General features: G+C 38.8%; 1 protein-coding gene across 1 annotated transcript in view; it reads left to right on the top strand.

Moving 5' to 3' along the window:
• The window catches only part of LOC132820811 (E3 ubiquitin-protein ligase DZIP3-like), a 131,168-nt gene that overhangs the window by 67,902 nt on the left and 41,442 nt on the right, over nucleotides 1-21,824 (top strand). The window contains exons 12-15 of the mRNA XM_060833126.1: nucleotides 1,541-1,617; nucleotides 13,192-13,256; nucleotides 15,573-15,626; nucleotides 16,105-16,254. Coding sequence (XP_060689109.1) covers nucleotides 1,541-1,617; nucleotides 13,192-13,256; nucleotides 15,573-15,626; nucleotides 16,105-16,254 — 346 coding nt within the window. The remainder of the gene's footprint in view (nucleotides 1-1,540; nucleotides 1,618-13,191; nucleotides 13,257-15,572; nucleotides 15,627-16,104; nucleotides 16,255-21,824) is intronic.

Here is a 21,824-nt window from a genome sequence, read left to right as displayed (position 1 = left end):
ATTATTGCAAAGCATTCTCACGTATGTTAGCCTAAGCTTACAGTAGCTGAAGCCATGAAGCAGCAGTAAACCCATAAACCAATGCCGTTACAGTTCAACTGAGCCATGTGGTTTCTTCTTAAGAACATGTTTAACAACTAATCACAATTGAACAGAATATAACTAACTTCAAGGAGGCTAGTGTCCTGACCTCTGAACCAGGTCTGTATCCCACTTGTCCCAGAGTGATGTAATAACATCTCTAATAGATAGATTAGAAAATGTCTGTAGCTTAATTCAAATGAAAGTTGTTGATTTTACACGTTTACACTTGAGCTGGTTTAAGTCTTTTTGGCTTCTTTTTCCTTCGCTTGTCCCAACTCTTCATGAAGCATCTCTGGTCCTTTCTGATGATTGTCATTTATCTCCTGCTTTTTGCTGCTTTCACAAATTAAAGTTAAAAATCACACAACACCAGGTTATAGTCCAACAGATTTAATTGGAAGCACACTAGCTTTCGGAGTGACGCTCCTTCATCAGGTGATCCGCTCTGAAAGCTAGTGTGCTTCCAATTAAACCTGTTGGACTATAACCTGGTGTTGTGTGATTTTTAACTTTGTACACCCCAGTCCAACACCAGCATCTCTAAATCTTCACAAATTAAAGGCCTACTAGACCATCCAATGATGCAAAGAAATATCCCCAAGAGTTACTAAGCTGAGTTTGAACTATGCATGTGCAATTGAGGGGTCATGTCGGCACATTGCCTTTACTATTTTTTATCAAACGATGTGAAACTTCAGAAGAGACCACAAGGCGCTAGGATGAAGTTAGAGGAAGGATTTAAAGTTTACAAGGAAGCAAGTCATCAGATTGCCAGATAGATACGTATATCATTTTAGATGATGCATAGGCTTTCCTCTGCCCTACTGTTGAGGTAATTGAATTCCTTCCAGTATTAGAGCACGGTACTGTGGGCAGTACCGCACTCATTTAATAGCTTTTATTGCTCTGTAGCAGTCTACTTGAAAAGTTTGGAAAGACTAGAAAGAACATCTCTCTCTTTGCTCCACCACTTTCAAAAATTGTTCAGTGGTTTATCAATTAGAGTGCCTCAATTCCTCCAGCATTCTTCACGACAGTTGCAGCTTAATAAGTAGTGGAAGGATGATTCTTTCACTGCAGCATTAAACTTAGAAAAGCTCCCTGTAACAGCATCGCAAATAACTCTAATGAAAGTACTGCAGATAGTGGAAATCAGAAAGAAAACCAAACTCCATGGATCTGGCAGCATCTATAAAGAGAGAAATAGAATTAGTGGAACCCAGCTTAAGAGGTATATTGGATTTGAAGCATCAACTCAATTTTGTTCACCACAGATGCTAGCAGGCCTGCTGAGTTCAGTAGCATTTTTCCATTCAAATTAGCCTCAGATATTTTGACAGCTGCAGCAGAGACATTTTATAGCAATTTAATAATTAAGTGATTGACCTAGAAGACCAGTCATCATTGAGCCACAAATGATGTTTTTTATTCTGTTAACCATTCTGTCACTTTGCAGTTCCGTGACTCAGAATAGTGAAATGCTTGAGGAACAAAATCAAGAACTTATGCTGGAGTCTGAAGCTACAGCAGCTGGTAAAGTTGACCTTACTTTTTTTCACATGAGTAGACTATATGAAAACGATTTGTACCAGAGATTTTTAACTTAATTTGAAGGACATTGATTTCAATATTTAGAGTCATAGAGATGTATAGCACAGAAACAGACTCTTCGGTCCAATTTGTCCATGCCGACCAGATATCCTAAATAAATCTTGTCCCATTTGCCAGCATTTGGCCCATCTCCTTCTAAACCCTTCCTGTTTGTATACCCATCCAGATGCCTTTTAAATGTTGTAATTGTACCGGCCTCCACCACTTCCTCTGGCAGCTCATTCCATACATGCACCACCCTCTGCATGAAAAATTACCTCTCAGGTCCCTTTTATATCTTTCCCCTCTCACCTTAAGTCTATGCCGTCTAATTTTGGACTCTCCCACTCCTAGAAAAACATCTTTTAAACATTGTAATTTTACTGACATCACCCTGTCTTCCTTTGCTGTTGATTATTTCTGCTCCCATGTAACCCCATACCACAAGCCTCTATTTGCTTCTCTCACTTGTTAATGGTCTCTCTTTTGGTATGAGGCCTCAGATGGGTATAGCCAGTGCCTATTGATTACCAAAGATCTGCTTCTGATCGGCTGACAGCTCATTAGGCAGGAGTACAGGGTCCTTGATTCTGGCTGTTGGCCTGTTAAGTTCCTGAATGCTACAAGAATCAGCAGGCCCTCTTGAACAGAGGTGACATAGGCATCTCGATAGCTCTCAGAATGGTGGCCGAGACCGCCAGCATATCCAGTCGATCCAGTGACTTGACTTAGTTTGTCCAGATCTGCGAATCATTCTGGCATTTTCTACTTTAATTTGCACACTTCTAGAATCAGCAGTATTTCCCTTTGGTTTTTACTTTGCTGATTTATCACAGTTATAATTTGGACACAAAATAATTTGTCATAGTTGGTATGTTTTTATAATGATTGATAGTCAGTAGGTGAAAATATATCCAGTTTGATTACCCTGTCCTTTACATATAAAACTACAATTTAATTCTGCAAAAGCAATTTTAGATTTTAAATCAGGAACAATGAGCTTTTATGTTAAAAGAACCGCAGTAAAACAATAATATTTCAGTCTCCCTTACCTATTATGAATCAAGATATGTTTACATCATTAGAAACATTTTTTCACTTGTGTCAATAAAACAAAGTTATGGAGTCATACAGAATGGAAACAGACCCTTCGGTTCAACCAGTCCATGCCAAACATAATCCCAAACTAATCTAGTCCTATCTCCCTGCTCCTGGCCCCTACCCCTCCAAACCTTTCCTATTTAATGTATCTATCTAAATACCTTTTAAGCATTGTAATTGTACCCATTTTAACCACTTTCTTCGGAAGTTCATTCCAAACGCGAACCATCTCTGTGTAAAAATTTTGCCTCTTACGTCTTCTTAAAATTTCTCTCCTCTCATCTTAAAAATGTGCCCCCTAGTCTTGAAATTCCCCATCCTAGGGAAAAGACAACTACCATTAACTCTATCTATACCTTTCATTATTTTATAAAGTCCTATCAGATTGCCTGTCAACCTCCTATGCTCCAGTGGAAAAAGTCGCAACCTAACCAGCCTTTCTTTGTAACTCGAACCTTTAATACTTGGCAACATCCTGGTAAATCTCTTCTGAACCCTCACCTGCTTGATAATATCCTTGCTATAACTGGGTGACCAGATCTGGACACAGTATTCCAGAAGAGGCCTCACCAATGTCCTGTACAACCCCACAACCTGCAGTGAAGGCACGGCTTCTCTAGAGTAGGTAAATGTGACATTGCAATGATATGTATATGGGTGTTCATGTTCATTATGCATGCTGGAGGTGAAACTTTCTCTACACAGGTCGAAGGTTACATCAAAAGATGAAGGAGATGTAGTCTATTCAGTCCATCAAGCCTGCTCCGCCATTCATGGTTTAACTGATAATCCTCAACTCCACTTTCCTGCTCCCACTGCAACCCTCACCCCCAACAACACTCACTGTCTTCCCAATCAAAAATCTATCTCAGCCTTGAAGACACTCAATGATCCATTCCACTGTGGCAAAGAATTCCAAAGACTGACCATCCCATGAGAAAAGAAATTTCTCCCTCACCTCTGTCTGAAATGTGAGGCTCCTCAGTCTGAGACTATGCCCTCCGGCTATAAACCCTCCTACAACCTCCTCCACCCACCCCATTAAGCCCCCCAGAAATCCCACATGCCCTAACAGGTCAGCCTGACATTCTTCCAAACTCTGAGTCCAGGCTCAACCTACCCATACTTCCCCTCCCCCTCCCCACCCCGCCTCAATTAGACAGTCCCTCAATACCTCATATCAACTGAGAGAGCCTTCTCTGAATTCTCTCCAAAGCACAGTTCTAGCCATAATTTGACACCATGTTCAAGTGAAAGTTGGCTTTTTGTTGTTTCACTGTGATTTTGTCCCTCATACCTCTCTCTACTTCTGGCTTCAGTGTGATCCTGTATTAGAATGGTAGTTTGGTGATGTGTGACATTAGGAGAAAGTGAGGACTGCAGATGCTGGAGATCCGAGTTGAAGAGTGGTGTGCTGGAAAAGCACAGCTGGTCAGGTAGCATCCGAAGAGCAGGAGAATCGACGTTTCAGGCATAAGCCTTCCATCAGGAAGGGCCTGTGCCCACAATCCCTTCCTGATGAAGGGCTTATGCGGAAACATCAATTTCCCTGCTCCTTGGATGCTGCCTGACCGGTTTGTGCTTTTCCAGCACCACACTCTTGGACTCTGATGTGTGACGTGAGACTAGTTTCCATACTTTCAGCAGGTGTATTTCTTAATTCAAAGACCACCTTCAGGCATTCTGTATTAGGTTTTGTTAATCTCTTATTGGTCTCTTTGGCAATCTGCATCACCACGTCAAACTCTGCATTTGACTGAAATTGTCTGCAGATGATATATGGTGTTGAATTTCCCAATCCTTCATGAAGCACCTGAATTCTTCACTTATGATTTGAGGCCCCTTGTCATACATCACAATGTCTGAATATCAGTGACTGGAGTGTGCTTTCACATATTCTACAATGAAATTTGGAACATAAACAGAAATTGCTGGAGAACCTCAGCAGATCTGGCAGCACCTGTTCGAAGAAAGCAGAGTTAACATTTCAAATCTGGTGGCTCTTCATCAGAACTGTTAGTGGCTAGGAAACCATGGGAGGAAGGGAGAGGTGAGCAGATATGCGGATATCGAGCCCAGAGAGAGAAAGAGGGAGCAATGAAAGGAGTAGGTTTAAAAGGGAGGTTAGCAGGCCAGCACAGGAGAAAAGCTGAATAAGTGATAATAAGAGCTGAGAGTGAGAAAATGGATTAGCTGTGTCATATAATGTGAAATTAGACTTAGGAGTGCATGAGAATGGGTGACTGTGCTAAAAGTCAGAAAAATGTCACAAATGTCATAACAGGATCAGTGTGGGGTGGGTAAAAATCATAGAATGATGGAATCAGGCTCTAAAGTTATGAGCTTGATGTCGACTCCAAGAGGCTGCAGGGTTCCCAAGCAGAAATTGAGATGTTGTTCTTTAAGTTTATGCTGATGCTCACTAGAACAATGCTGCAGACCTGCGACAGTAATGTTGGCAATGGAACACGATGATGTGTTGAAGGGGCAGGCAACTGAAAACTCAGGATCATTTTTGTGCACAGAGGGTAGGTGCTCTGCAAAGTAGTCAAAATAGTCATCCAGCCTGCTTTTCGTTTTCCCAATGTACAGGAGACCACATCATGAATGTGCTCAGTGGTTATCACTGTTGTTTCACAGTGCCAGGGAGCCAGGTTCAGTTCCAGCCTCGGGCGACTGTCTGTGTGGTGTATTTTTCTATTGTTACTCATTAATGCTGAATTAAAATTGCCATGTGATAAGTTTTCATCCTCATTGGACATTGCTATTGGACCACCTTGAAAATGTGGGCCACTTTCCATATCTTATCGAATTTCCAAGATACTCAAATAGCAGTGTCCTCTGGCAAACCATTTTCCCCAGAATCAAAACACAAATGATATAAAAACAGCTGGGCAGGAAATGTAATTTGTATAGGAACAAATTACTGCAGATGTTGGAATCTGTACTGAAAACAACAAATGCTGGGAATCACAGCAGGTCAGGCAGCATCCCTGGAGAGAGAGAGAGAGAGAGAGAGAGCAAGTTAACGTTTTGAGCCTAGTTGACTCTGGTCCCCAGCATTTGTTGTTTTCATGTAGCTTGTATGTCTGATATTAGGCTCCCAAATTCCATTTGGTTTTGAGCAGCCAGCAGGCAAGTCATTCTGCCATCTTACTACCTATGGTAGTGGGTGGCACGGTGGCACAGTGGTTAACACTGCTGCCTCACAGCGCCAGAGACCCAGGTTCAATTCCCGCCTCAGGAGACTGACAGCGTGGGTTTCCTCCGGGTGCTCCGGTTTCCTCCCACAGTCCAAAGATGTGCACCTCAGATGAATTGGCCATGTTAAATTACACTGTAGTGTTAGGTAAGGGGTAAATGTAGGAGTATGGGTGGGTTGAGCTTCGGCGGGTCAGTGTGGACTTGTTGGGCCGAATCTAATCTATGCAATGAGGATGAAAACTTATCACATAACAATTTAAATTCAGCATTAATGAATAACAATATGAAAATACTACCTTTAAATCATTACCATACTTAATCATAATGTTATCTCTTGCAGCCTGGTTTCATCTTCTAATGCAACATGAATATCAATATATATTATGGAAGAAGATATTTGATAAGTTGCGCAGTTCTGCAGAGCCACCTGAAATCTACTGTGTTTTTTCCATTATTTCCTCAAATGCAATCATTCAAATACAAAATCATTTAAATACAAAAGATACAAGAGATTATATATAATAGGTTTGAATGTGACTTGGTATTACAGAAACTGAATATTTCTAGACTTACTGCCAAAGCTGTTCATCTTGCGTTCATCCAGACAACCGCAAGACTGCGAGATGTGAAATGATGGAAAACCTTTTTCTGTTGTAGTGAATTGCTGTGATTGATTGAGATTTGGCATTCTTGTGTTTGTCCCGATGAGTGGAAGACCAATGTTTTAGCAATGTGTCTCCCTTTTCAGAAATATTCATATATTTGTGAAGATATTTTATTGCTCCTGATAAACTTAGCAGTATGATTGGTTGGGTAATTGTATCCAAGCAAATTCATTGTATTAATGCCTCATTGAGCTCTGCACAGTATGAATTTTATTTTCCATAACAGTGGTTATTACAAGATTAATTTAATACCTACTGCAAAATATTATACTGGGGAATTTATACGTACATTTTCCATACAGCAGCGTCTCTAATTAAGATGTGGATTGTCAGAATGCACTTATAGGCAAATGTGAGGACTGCAGATGCTAGAAATCAGAGTCTAGATTACAGTGGCGCTAGAAAAGCACAGCAGGTCAGGCAGCATCCAAGGAGAATAAGAATGCACTTATACCTGGACCTTGAGCATTGTTGTAAACCACAAATGGTTATTGTTTCACAAAAATGGTTTAAGCAGGCCTTAAATTCTCTATTCTTAAATGTTGAATAAATATACCTGAAATTCATGTAAACTTTTATAGTGTAGATGTAAAAACATGAATTAGGACTAGACCCTTTGAGCCTGTTCCACCATTCAGTAAGATGTGACCGATATGAATGTTATCTCTAATCTGCATTTCTGCCTGCTAACCTTTCACTCCCTCCCTTGAGAAAAAACATCTATCTCTGGCTTAAAAACCTTTAAGAATTCTGCTAACAAAAGTACAATGGATTTTTTTTTAAAAACAGGGTTTTTGTTTGCTAATTACATGTCCTATCATAATTTGTTGTTTACAAGAAACCACTAACTGATGGGTTTCAAACTTTGCTTTGGATATTATTTGGCGTAATTGCTAATTAGACTGTTGTATGAAGGGAAAGCCCCAGCTCCTGGTTTTGGAACCAAAAACGTTGTTGTGATTGTCCTCTGAAAGTGCTTGTCTTTGGTGATGTCCATCTACACCTGTGAGAAAGTCAGACCAATACCATCTGAGTATTCCACACATTATTCCCTTTGCCTTCATGTACTAACCATTATTGAGCAAAAGTGTATTTCTTTCAAATTGAATTGCTGCAGAGCAATCAGTCCATTTTTTCCTGTTTTCCTGGTGTGAATGATTGTGTTTATGTTTTAGTGTGTTTAGGAGAGTGGATACTTCCATATTTCATACAATATTGATTAGCTTTACATTTTTGAAAAATTCTCACAAATCAATAATGTCATTCATTGAAAAAGCCTGTTTGATGGATTTTTTAAAAAAAATTAAACCTAATATAGATAAAATATCTAATTGACCATATTGGTGCATGGGGAAAATATTTGAACTCACGTTGGGGTGAGGAGGGTAGTGACACTAACGACAGACACAGTGCACACCTCGAGCCTCAGTTAGAGCAACAGTGAAAGCTGCCTAGAAGTCTACTCATATTCCATTGCAACCTCGGTACACTGCAAAAAGACTCTATCTGGCGACATTACCAGAGTTTTGATATCTTTCGTCAGCCATCAATGTCACTGCAACTGATAATTAAAGCAATACAGCTAAAAATCAACAAAAATTGACTTGCAGTGAGGCTTCCTTATATTGTTCTAAATTTATGTACCTTGGACACTAAATCAGGCAATGTTATCTGGAAATATGACTGCTGTAACTGAGAATATTCGCAAAAGGAAATGGAGCAATAAAATAAAGCAAAGAATAAAAAATGTTGATACATATGCACATGCAATATACATAATGGTGAACCTCCTGTTTTATTCTTACACTTGCAATATTATTTGGAGGTGAATCTGAGTGTCTATCGCTTTAAGTTTTGAAGAAATAAATGCTTTTGATTTTTGAAATGAATTCTGGGGTCAGTTACAGATGGGATGGCAGAGCTTTACATAAAGATTACAACAAAAACCAGGCTATTTAGACCAACCAGTCAGTGTTGGTATCTAGCCTCCCTAAAAGCAGTACCTGCTTTCCTAATTCCATGTGCCTTTCTTGCTTCGCACTTCTTTCATCCACCAATCTGACTTGTTATTAAATGTTGGAAAGGTTTCTGAAAATCAAACTATGATTTGTTTGACTATCAGTCAGTTGAGAAATTGGAAAACATTGGTGTGTTCATGGAAAGAGAGAGAATTAAATGAATTGCATCATTCTTTAAGATGCTTTTGGGTGTATAAGAAAGGAAGTGGAGTGCAGGTGGTGAAGAAGTTCACTAATGGTGAAGAATAATTGTTCAAAATGTTTAAATGTTCAACCATTTGTACCTCGCTTGGAGACGTTCATTTCAACATACTTTCCTAAGGTTCTTTGCAGTTGCTAGAAAAGGTGAGAGTTGGGATTGTTAGACCAGGACTGTTAGTCATCTGACAAGAAAGGCCAGATTTGGTTTCACAAAACTAATCCACCCAGATGTGAATATGTTTGACTATGATTAAGTGTTACAGAAATGGGGATAAAATTATTTGAAGAAATTTGTGATTGTGAACAAATTTGTGTGTATTTCGTCTTTATATGGCTTTTTTTTGTACTTTGTGGCTTTCCTAATGGGCTTCAGACCCTGATGTGCAGACAAAATGGTGGCCATGTGCACTTACTGGCAACTTATTGCAATTTTCTGGAACACAGTCTCTTAATTAGTCATCTCCACATCTAACCTCCTGTATAGGAAGCAGAGTGGGTCCTAAATGCTGCCAGCCCAATCAGCAGTTCAGAAGCTCTGGAATAAGTGACATAATGGCACAGTGATTAGTACTGCTACCTCACAGCATCAGAGACCCAGGTTCAATTCCAACCTTCGGTGACTGTCTATGTGGAATTTGCACATTCTCATTTTGTCTACGTGAGTTTCTGTTGGGTGTTCTGCTTGCAGGTTAGATGCATCGGCCATGCTAAATTGCTCCACAGTGCCCAAGGATGTTCAGGCTATGTGGATTAGCCATGGTAAATGCGGAGTTACAGGCACAGTGTCGAGGGCTGGAACTGGGTGGGGAGCTCTTCAGAGAGTCGGTGCGGATTCTTCCTGCTCTGTAGGTTTCTATAAACATTGGTAGCCCCAACACGAGAGGTGTGGGCATTGCTAGGTAGTTCTCAGACTGTAGGTGTGCCTCAACAGGAGGCATTGACAGAGTAGTATATCTGAAGTTGAAATGATTAGGGGTATAGCAGTTAGCCCCTTGAAATGCATGGAAAACTTCACTGGATCATTGTTTGGGCTGGAGATGTGACTTTTCCAGCTAATACCCTTTTTATTTGGGTTACGGAATTCTCTGCACATGAGACTCTGGTTTTGAGTATATTCAAAACTGAGATTCATAGATTTCTACATGTTAATCCATTATGCAAACCCAGGTAGTTCAGGAAAATGATGTTGAAGTAGAAGACCAGGCATGATGGGGTGGGATCTAAAGAATGAATAATGTCCTCTTAGTTCTATTTCTTATGTGCCACAAAACTGTGACCTCTACCCACTGAGGAGAATTGATTCACAGGTGGCAAAATGCCAGCAGATCTTTAAATTTAGATCAAGTTCAACAAAACTACCTGGCCAATTCAACCCCTGTCCATCCTGGCAAGGGGGAATGTGTTGTAAGCTACCCAATGCAACTGCCTCCTGTTTTCCCTTGAGCATCACACCTGAAAGTTTGCCATCACAAGAATAGGTTAACTCATTCCAAGCATCAATTTTTTATTATTATAGGTTCTAATGTCTGCTTACTCTGTGCATTTCCAAGTGAACTCACCTCATATTTGCACGGTCTCACCATCATGTTCCCACAGATCACTCAGAACATATTTCCGTTTTCAGATATTTTCCAATATTTTGCTCATTAACTTGATTTCAAGAGCATAAAACATAAAGCAAAATTTACACAGACATAATTCACAGCAAATTTGATAACTGTCTAACTTCTACTAGTTGTTATGTGATATCACCCAAAGGCATAAATTTTCCTGTTAACGTAATGAAAGGTTAATGGCACTTGCTACTATGGCGGCTACTGGCCATGGCGGCTACTGGCCATGTAAGCCATTAAGCTAAAAAATCCAAGGGTTCTCAACCAAATAAATGACTCCTGGGTAGCCTTCTTTAAATTACATCTTGCTAGTTGCATCGCTGTTCAAATCTACGTATTGGATTCAAATTGATATATATGTGCTGTAGACATAAACTTAACTCATCACAGAAAATTGGCTTATGCATTCTAGTCTAGCTCCCCAAGATCACTATATTAATACTAATCACTGCTAAGCACCCGTTAATTTCACAATCCTTCAATCTGATTGGTGGATGAGGTATACAGTTTGTTTTGCCCTGTTCACTTAGAGTCAAGATGTCTTATTTCCATCACTGCATTGGTATCAGCTCACATTTTTCAGCGACTTGCCTGACCCAAAATAATCCTAAATGTTAAAGGGCAATATTGTAAAGTCTGGCCAAGAATGCTTACAATAAAGTAAATTTCTTGTAACCAACTAGTGTTTAGTTGGAAGAACAATGCCACTCTGTTTAGTTCTTGACCTTAGGGTTGAACTCAAATTCCTATTACAATTCGCTAATTTTTTTATTACAATTTTTTACTAATCTAAATCCATTTATACTGCATGCTGAAATGAGATGTTGTTCATGTGCGCATCTCTAAGCTACAAAACACATAAAGGACCAGTGGATAAAGTTGCACCACTAATTGACCCTGGGTGAATAACTGCATTTTTAAACATCTGAAATTTCTAATTTTCAGGCTTATGATTTATCCAGACCATTTAATTAAGTCTTAAGGGTTCTGCCAGACAGTTCCATTTTTGTTTTCTCACAGTCTATGCCATAGTAAAAAGATAGTTGCTTTGTTCAAGTGATGTTTCTATATTTCTCTTCCTCGTTTCTTTTTTTCTTCCCATTTGTATTGTGCTGCCACAGGAAGGGATCCTTATTATCTATGATTCAGTGGATGGTGAAGTTAGTTTTTTACATTTGTACACTTGATCAATCCTTCAACACGATGAAATAGAACAGTGGTATTATTATTTGTCTTTTAATGCCTTCATTAAATTTTTACTTGAATCCTTAGTCTGTAACCAAAAGCTAGCCTGGGACTCGATATTTTAACTCACAATTGCGAACTGGACTTGATTTATGGAACCTGAGCATGTAAAACACACTTTTTCAAACATACGTTAGTATCATTCAGTCAGTTGTACTGATCATAATTTCAGTCCAGTGTTTTGTCTTTCATACATGCATTGGAACCAGTTTAGAAAAGGTTCACCAGATTGCTTCCTAGAATCAAGAGATTACCTTAAGAGGAAAGATTGAGTAGGTTGGATTCCTGCTCATTGAATTTTAGCAGCAGATAGCTGATCATATCAAAACATATAGAAGGGTAGTTTTGACAGAGCAGATGCCAAGAGGGAATCTAGGTATAGGAGGCACTGTTTAAAAATAGGCTGTCCCATTTAATATAGTCTATGGAATTCTCATCCCCTGAAAGCCAGTGGTAATGTCATTGGACTAGTAATGCAGAGGTGCAGCTTTGAGGACACAAATTCAAATCCTACCAGCAGCTGGTGGAATTTGAGTTCAATTAATAATTCTGAAATAGTAAATTATTCTTTGTAGTGGTAACTACAAAGTTATCATCAATTATCTAATTTGTAACCCTCATGTAGTTTTACATGTGACCGCATACCCTGAATCTTAACGGTGCCCTGAAATTGCACCAGCAAGCTACTTATTTGAAGTGAAATTATGGATGGGTAACAAATGCTGACTCTGTTAGTGATGTCTGCATCCCACGAAAGAATAAGTTAAGAATATTAATATTCAAGGTAGAGCTAAATTTTTGATCTACGAGGGAGTCCAGAGTTATGGTAAGGTGCAGATGGGAGAGTGGAGTTAATGCCAAAATCAGATCAGCATGGTTTTATTAATTGGTGAAGCAGACTCAATGGACCAAAACATCGTTGACCGTTACTTACCTTCTATGTCTTTTGCTTTTGCTCTCCATCAAATTCAGAAAAATCATTAAACTGACAATGGGTTAAAAATCATACTTTTTTTTAATTAAGGTTTTCAAAAGAAAATTAAAATTCCTAATTCCCATCTCAACTCTGATTTGTTGATTAAAAAGCTTGATACCCTAAATGTTTGACTCAAATTTTGAAAGTAAATAAAACTTTTTTTAGGAAATGCGAAGGAAGGAAAGGTAGTGCAGAGAGAAGCAGTTTGAGTTTGATGAGTTTTCAACCTAATAAAAGCAATGCTGGAAATCTGAAATAAGCACAGAAAATGCTGAAGAAACTCAGAAGCTTCTATGGAGAGAGAAACAGTTAATATTTCAAGATTGATATAACTCCTCCAGAAATGTTTTAAGTCTTTCATTCTACCTGCTTCTGAGAGGAATGAATTGAGCGTGGGATCTAAATATATTTTAAATCTAGTGCCAGACATTTGAATATGGTATCTTACACGTTGGAGTACAATTTTCATCTTGGTTTTCCATTTTATTATCCAGCTGAATCCTGTGACTTCAACAGTAGAAGTGAAGATGAACCTGAAAAAGAAAGAAGTCAGGTGAAGGTAAATCATATATTATGAAACATCATTTCTTCATCAAGACCCACTATAGTATACTCTCATTTTAAATTTCAATGATTTAACTGCAAGAAGGGTTATGTGGATACCTTATTTCTGGCAAAGGCCACTTCCACCTGCAATTGATGTGTAAACCCTTGTAGATTCATATGTATCTGAAGCTATCCACATATGTTTATAGCCACCACTACATTCAAGTTACTCTCCAAGTCACACACTATCCTGATTTGGAACTGTATCAGTGTTCCTTTACTGTCAATATGCCAAAGTCCTGGAATTTCCTTCCTGACAGCACTGTGGGATATCTAAACACTAAGGACAACACCACCTTCTCAAAAGTAATAAATGCTGGCCTAACCAGTGGCTCACACATTCCATGAACATTTTTGAAAAAAGACAAACCTTTCACATTGTAAGTAATGTGACCACTTTGTTCCAGAGAGATTTAAATGCAATTCAGTAAAAGGCAATTTCTTTTTCGAATTGAATCTTATATACAGGAATATTCAAACATTATGTGCACCAGAGCCTGATATTCAATCTGAATGTAGCCATGCTTAGCCAAGAAAAGAGTCCTGACTAATGCCAACCAGTCAGGGTCGTGAGAAGCTGTTCAATGGTAAATATTTTCAGGAAATAAAAATTAGGCTGGGTCTGACTCCCATCCCTGCCTCCAGCCCAATCCCCATCCAATCATGGAGGGAAACGGCCTCTGATTGGATGAGCAGCTTCTTGCACTTACACTGTATTTGAAACAACAGCTTTGAGGGCCAAATAGGGTCCCTCAGCAGGCCACATTCTCACCAAATGCCAGCTGCTGGACAAGCCTAATCTTCAAAATATACTACAATAACTCCACAGAATCCTTATGCCACACCTTCAGAACCCACAACCTCTTACCACCTCATCCATCAAGCTACATGTTTCTCTCCAAGCCAGACATCCTGATGTGGAACAATATTGGCATTCCTTCACTGTTGCTGTGTCAAATTCCTTAAACTCACTCCCAAACACCACTAGAGGTGCGCCTACAACACATAGACTGCAGCAGTTCCAGAAGGCAGTTCATTATCATCTTTTCCAGCGATTTAGGGATGGGCAGCAATGCACTTATCCCAAATATCCATTTTTTTAAATGAAGTCCATTTGCCAAATTTTTTTAAACTTTAATAACACAAACAACCACTGGAGAAACTAAGCAGGTCTGGCATTTTAAGTCCATTTCTTCAGAACTGGAGTCTTGTAGGCTAGACTGGGTAAGAGTGATAGTTACCTTCCCTAAGGTACATTCATGAACTAAATGGGTTTTTCCCCTAACAATGGTTGAATTAATTGAGTCTGAATTCCACCATCTGTCATGGTGCGATGCAAACCTGCGTCCCCAGAATATTACCTGCGTCTCTGAATTACTAGTCCAGTGACATTGGTTTCCCTGATGACCAACAGGAATCATTTGTATGGTGAGGTTGCGCATTTGAGTGTTTTCTCCCTTGGAGATAAAACCCTTGCTTTTAGGTGGCACCCAAGTAATTCTGAGCCAGAGGTGCTGGCACTGATCACATCAGCCAGTATTTTAAGCTGTAATGAAGGGAACATTTTAATTATCATGCCAGTGAGCTTTGACAGATTTGTTTTCTACTTATTTGTTTTTGCAACCCAGATCACTTAATTGGATCAGATAAATATCATTTCTGCTGAGTACCTCATCTGCAGGGAAAGTTTTCAGTGCAGCTAATTGAGATTGCTCATTTACATGTTATTCATATAAACTGGACCTGACCTGAACCTAAAATGATGCACTTACTCTTTATATCCTCTTAGTTTTGTCAGTTCAGTTTACATAATTGTGCATTGTCTTCAAATCAGAAGGTTATGAATCTAATTTTTAGTCCAGAACTTCAGCTCATCATTTATGCTGAATTTCAGTCAAGTACTGAGAGGATGTTGCATTATTAAAGGTGCAATTTTTTGAGTGAGACATTAAATTGTGTCCTAGGTCTATCTGTTCAGTGGTTCACTCGTATGCTAAGACTCTTGAGACATGCCAAGGAACAAACAGTTCTGGTATTCCACATAGCAATACTAACTACACAATATAAATCATTTATATGAAATGTTCTTTGATATTTCTAAAAGTGATTAGATGCTACGTAACGCAATTTTATTCCATTGTTCAAATGAATCACTAGCTGAAGAAACTATGGCATGGGTTAATATAGTAAATTGTGTCAACTTTTGTACTAATGGAGAAATGTTTGAAACGTATTTGCTGATCCATCACTTGTTGCTTTTCATTTTTAGATTTTGAATGGAATGGTTGATGTTTGTGTCAACACTGACGATATTGATTTCAAGGTAGTTTGAATGCAATTTGTTTTTAAAAATCTATTTTCGTTGTATAGTTACCCCCTTTTCATACTTTCATCACCGCAGAATGAGTGTGAATTCAACTCAGAATGTGCACAGTCTCCCCGTCTGTGGATCCACCATAAACTGAGTTGAACAATTTTAACTCAGTTCATGGTGGGGTTGAGTGCAAAGCAAAAGAGCCCATGTTTTGCCATCCACAGAAAGAGGCTATGAAGGGTTGGTCAAGTGAGAAGTGGAAAACACTTCGGCTGTAGTGCACATATATCCAACAATTTGTAACTTAGTTTGAACATATTCTCAACTTGTAGTGTAATGCAAAGTGTGATAGAAAATATAAGTTCTTGATCTGTACAGAACTTAGACAGCATATTTCATTGATAGTTCTCAAAATTGCAAAATAGTTATTTTTAAATGTAATCAATTATCCTTTGATTGGACTAAATCCTTTCCTTCTCTTTAACAGGAGTCTTTCAAGAGGATAGAGGAAGAAAGGAATAGATTAACACATACCATTGAAGACCTACGTGACAGCTGCAAACAAATAGAAAATGAAAGCCATCTTGAAATTAAAGCATGGAAACAGAAAATCCATGAAAAGGAGAAGTTGTGTGAGGTACACACCTAATGTTGATCATTAATCAAATATGAATTTACAAAGGCAAGCTACAGTACTGTTGCTTTATGAAAGGCGTAAGACACTGGCCTTACATTTTACCGATTTTGGCTTATTTAGAATGCAAGACATTTGATCCAACCAGTTTATCCTGGTGTTTAGGCTCCACTTGAATCTTCTCCCATTTTTCTCATTTAATCTGTTATAGTAACTATCTTCTCAAATGCTTGTCCTGTTTCCCCTAAATGCCAATGTACGCAAAGGTTTTCTGATACACCAACTATTATGCTTGTAATTAAAAGCAGGGTGTATGAATTCCTGTCCTGGCCAATATTATTAAACAATGACCATGTGTAAGTGCAAAAAAAGGTGTGATTTAAATGCCAATCCATCTTTAGGTAACCCAGAACCCCAGGCTAATGTTCTGGGCACATGGATCCAAATCCCACGTTGTAGGTGGTGAAGTTTAAATTCAATAGAATCTGAAATCAAAAGTTCGTCTAACGGAGACCATGTAATCATTTTTGTTTGTTGTAAACCCATCTGACTCACTAATCTGTCTAGCAGTTAGGGATAGACAATAAATGCTGACCCAGCCACATTCCATTAATGAGTAAAAAGAAAGCATTTCATAGTAATTGTTAGCTTATATTTGTGTCACAAAAATTTTGAGTAATAATCACCTCCAATAAGACAGAGTCATTGACATTCAACTGCATTTCCATCGCTGAATACCTTGCAGTCAACATCTTGGTGACTACCATTGTGCAGAAACTGAACTGTACAGCCTTCTAAATACTTTGACCAAAACAGCAGATCAGAGACTGGAAATTATGTGGTAAGTAAGTCATCTCTTGACTCCCCAAAATCTGTCTACCATCAACAAGGCGCAGGTCAGGTCAGGGACGAGACAGACGTTTGTCCACTTACGTGAATGTGTATGTCTCCACTGCCATTCAAGAAAATCAAAAGACTTTCAGAACAATGTAGTCCACTTCATCAGCATTCCATGCAACACTTTCAACATTCAGTGTCTTCATCATCAATGCTTGATAGCAGCAATAAGTACTGTATACAGGATGTACTACAGCAACTCACCAATGGTCTTTAGAGGCCACTCTTTAAACGCAAAACTACAAACACCTTGAAGACCAAGGGAAGTAGATCCAGAGAAACATCACCATCTGAAAGTTCCTGTCCAATTGTGTGCAACTCTGATCTTCCTCCTATTGAAAGGATGTTGCCAGGGTTGGAGGGTTTGAGCTATAGTGAGAGGCTGAATCGGTTGGGGCTGTTTTACCTGGAGCTTTAGATGCTGAGGGTTGACTTTATAGAGGTTTATAAAATCATGAGGGAGATGAATAGGGTAAATAGCCAAGCTTTTCCCTGGGGTGGGGGAGTCCAGAACTAGAGGGCACAGATTTAAGGTCAGAGGGGAAAGATTTAAAAGGAACCTAAGGGGCAACTTTTTCATGCAGAGGGTGGTGCATGTATGGAATGAGCTGCCAGAGGAAGTGGTGGAGGCTGGTACAATTACAGCATTTGAAAGGCACCTGAATGGGTATATGAATAGGAAGGGTTGAGAGGGATATGGGCCAAGTGCTGGCAAATGGGACTAGATTAATTTAGAATATCTGTTCGGCATGGACAAATTAGACCGAAGGTCTGTTTCCGCGCTGTATATTTCTATGACTGTAAGCCACACAGCATCATGACTTGAAACTATTTCGTAATTCCTTCAGAGTGACTGAATCCAGCGGCTCCCTTCCCAATGAAATTGTGGATTGTAACTACATCATTTGGGCTTTAGCAGTTCATAATTGAAGCTTACCATCACTCTCTCACGGGAAACTTGGGATAGTGAATACTGCCCCAGCCTCTGATACCTACATCCCAAGCGTGAATTAAAACCACTTTGCATCATTTTATAATGGTCTTAGTTGAGACAAAAGACTTCGTATTTTTGACAGAGAATATCAAAAAGTGCAGTTGTTTGCTTAAAAAAAAGGAAGCCATGGGATTCCACAGTTTAAAACAAAGATTTTTTTTATTTTCTAAGAGTCAAACTAAGCAAATGTTAATTATTATTTTGCTTAACTTCCTATATTCTAACTCAAAATCACAAGCTAAGTATGAGTGAACAGGCAAATTGAAATTGAACGTAAACTGTATATAACTCATTTAATAGCAGATGCAATTAAAACTAATCCTGAGAATTGGCTCAGCAGTCCATTCAGTATATATGTCCTTGATCTCAATCTCAGATTCTATCAAAACTGTCTCACTCACAAGAATTTCAATTTTTATTTGAAGATTTAATCTTTCCCCAACCATCACCAATTCATATGTAACCTGAATTCCAGAAATATAATCTTTACTAAAACAGTGCAAGTCTGTAGAACATCCAGCATACTGCTTACAATGACCTAGGTGATCTAAATCTACCAATGTTATTTTAAAGCAACAGGAATGACTAGAGCACTTGTATATTTGCTTATTCTTAGCTTCTAGATCTAGTTTGTGTTACTTACTGCACATAATTGCCTGGATTTGGTTCTTGGTGTCTCTTTTTAAAGTTGTAACTAATTTCAATCTCCCCAGAAATTTTGCTTTGCAATCTTGGTTTCAGTGTTCATTTTCTTAGCAACTGAGAAAGTTACATTCCTTTTCAATTTTACATTCCAGTCTGATCTGTCACAAAACATCAAGTTTTTGGAATTATAGTTTCAGTCACATTTTTCCCAAACATTGCACAAGAGAAGTAGACCATCAATAATTAAATAAGATCTGCTAGTTAGGATGGACTGAAAGCTTCCTGCTGTTGTTGGCAAGCAAGCTATTAACTCATCAAAGTGATTGAGTCATGATTATGTCACATAGCTAATAATTCAGGAAACTTGAGTTTAAATCCCAGCCTTGGTAGTCTTATAACTTGAATACTGTTTATTTAAAATATCTGCTATCAGTATCATAAACATAACCGGTATTAGCAGCAGGAAACCTACCCTGCTTAAGAAATCCACCTATTTTTACATTAATATGCCTTATCCTAAGTACATTCTGAAGCAATTTATTTCTATGACCCTTGTTCTTTTTATAATGTAAGGAGAAAATGAGTGCATTTATGGATCAACTTGCATACCCCAAAGATGTTCCAAAGCATTTTACAGCTAATACTTTCTTTAGGAGTGCAATCATTGTTTAATGTAGAAAAATTCCAATACCAATTTGCTTTGCACGCTGTTTGATTCAGGACTTGGTCACCAAATTAAAATTACAATCTGACTAGGGGCCTTCACATAAAATTGACAAGGGGTGGGATCATAGTTGCTTAAGAAGACAATAAGGCCGCAAGATTCCATAGCTTCTAACAAATAGCATTAAACTTTACAATGCAAAATTAGGGTGGTAATGCAGTGTTCAAAATATACGCAACTTGTATTCCAATATTCATTTGGAATTAACCTGTGATAAATACAGTTGAACACCCAATAGGACAAATACTGCAGATTTCTCAGCTACTCCGAGGTATTAATGTCACTGAATCATCAAATCTCATTAAAATCCTACATGAGGTTCCCTCACGCTCACAGAACTCTCTTAAGCCCAGTTGGTTAGGGACTACCTCAGTGGCTTCTCATACTCTGGTAGTTCACCCTCCTTTCCTGGATGTGTGCTCCTGTAAAGTCTGGAACTGGACTTGAGCACATGCTCACAGGAACAATTTCAGCTTTTCACAAACAACTAGCTTCATCATGGTAGTACCACCTACATTTCTACAAGCTCCAACCAAGCTCAGCTACACAATGCAAACATTGCTTGCGAGATTTTTGAATTAATTTGTCAGTTGCACCTTAGGCCAGTATTTATTGCCTATCCCAGTTGCCCTTGAGGAGTTGGTGGTAAGCTGCCTTCTTGAACCACCACAGTCTGTGTGTAATAGGTACCAATAGAGAGGGAATTCCAAGATTTTAACCCAGCAACATGAAGAAACAGCAATACATTTCCAAGGAAGGATGGTGAGTAGCTTGGAGGGAAACTTGCAGCTGGTGGTGTTCCCTAATCCACTGCCCTTATCCTTCGAGGTGGAAATGGTCGTGAATTTGGAAGGTGCTGTCTGAGGATGTTTGGTAAATTTCTGCAGTGCATCGTGTTGCCGGTACGCACTACTGCTGCTGAGTGTTGTTTGTGGATTATGGTGCCAATCAGGCATGTTGCTTTGTTCTGGATGGCGACAAACTTCTTGAGTGTTGTTGGAGCCGCATTCATTTATGCAAGTGCGGAGTATTTCATCACTCTTCTGACTTACTCTTTCACTATTCCTAGCAGCTACACTGAAATATGAATTGACATTTGGTCTATTGTCAACAATGGACTGTCACAAACCTCAGTTGGTGCAGAGGCAGGTAGACCTTCCAATGCCGCCTCCTTGAGGGTCAGCTGGGTATGCTCCAAAAATTACGCCTGAGGCGCACAGATTGTCCCTGATCTTAACAGTTCAAAGTTTTAAACTCTTCTGTGTAGAAATATGCTTTTAGCAGAGGAAACATATTTTAATAAGCATTGGAAATCTGAAACATGACCTCAAGCAGCAACAATTTCCTCTTGTAATAATTGTAATGAGCCAGTGAAAGCACTTTTTCAAAATAGCTTTGATGGAGTTGTTAATGAAAACACATCCGCCATCTATGTAGCAAAATTAACAAAGACTGCAAAGTGATGCTCAGTATCAATATTTAATTTTGTTTTGCTGTTTTATGCATCCATTAAGCCCATTAACCTAGCCAACAATTTACTTCAAGTGAGTGCCATATGGAATGTATGGATTTTATGGCATAGACAGTTATCTGAATTTTATATCCATGCAAAGTGATGCTTTAAAGCTAATTTTCAGCTTTCTATAATTAAATATAATGAAAACATTTTAAACCGTATGTTTTAATTGCTTCACAGTCCCTTTTTCAATTATTTTTATTACAATAATTTTATGCACTGTCTTGCACAGGATTAGCAGAATCTAATTTCAGTTATTGTTAAATATTAGAAGTTAAAAATTAAGCAATATGGTTGGTCAGATAAGTGATGTGCTATAGGACTAAATTTGATATCTTTTTTATCTAATCATCACCTTAGCTTGCAGAGCTCGTGGAGCTATACACCTAGCATTTACTATGATCCCTGATCACTACAATGTCTCCCTGAGGTAATCACCTTAAAGAGAAAATTAAGGAAGAGTTTTTTTTTCTTCCCTCTTCTGTGGGGAGCAACCTGGCATGCAGTCAGGATCTCGACATTTAGTCCCACAGAGAAAAATCATTTCCCACCTACTGTTGTAGTGCTTTTTGTCAGCCCTACAGATCATTTCACCAACACATATACATTTTTGTATCTTTTTTTAGATTAGACTTACAGTGTGGAAACAGGCCCTTCGGCCCAACAAGTCCACACCGACCCGCCGAAGCGCAACCCACCCATACCCCTACATTTACCCCTTACCTAACACTACGGGCAATTTAGCTTGGCCAATTCACCTAACCCGCACATCTTTGGACTGTGGGAGGAAACCGGAG

This window comes from Hemiscyllium ocellatum, chromosome 12 (assembly GCF_020745735.1).
Source record: "Hemiscyllium ocellatum isolate sHemOce1 chromosome 12, sHemOce1.pat.X.cur, whole genome shotgun sequence".
Taxonomy (NCBI): Eukaryota; Metazoa; Chordata; class Chondrichthyes; order Orectolobiformes; family Hemiscylliidae; genus Hemiscyllium; species Hemiscyllium ocellatum.
Note: the sequence above shows the minus strand (reverse complement) of the source record. Positions and strands in the feature narration are given on the sequence as shown.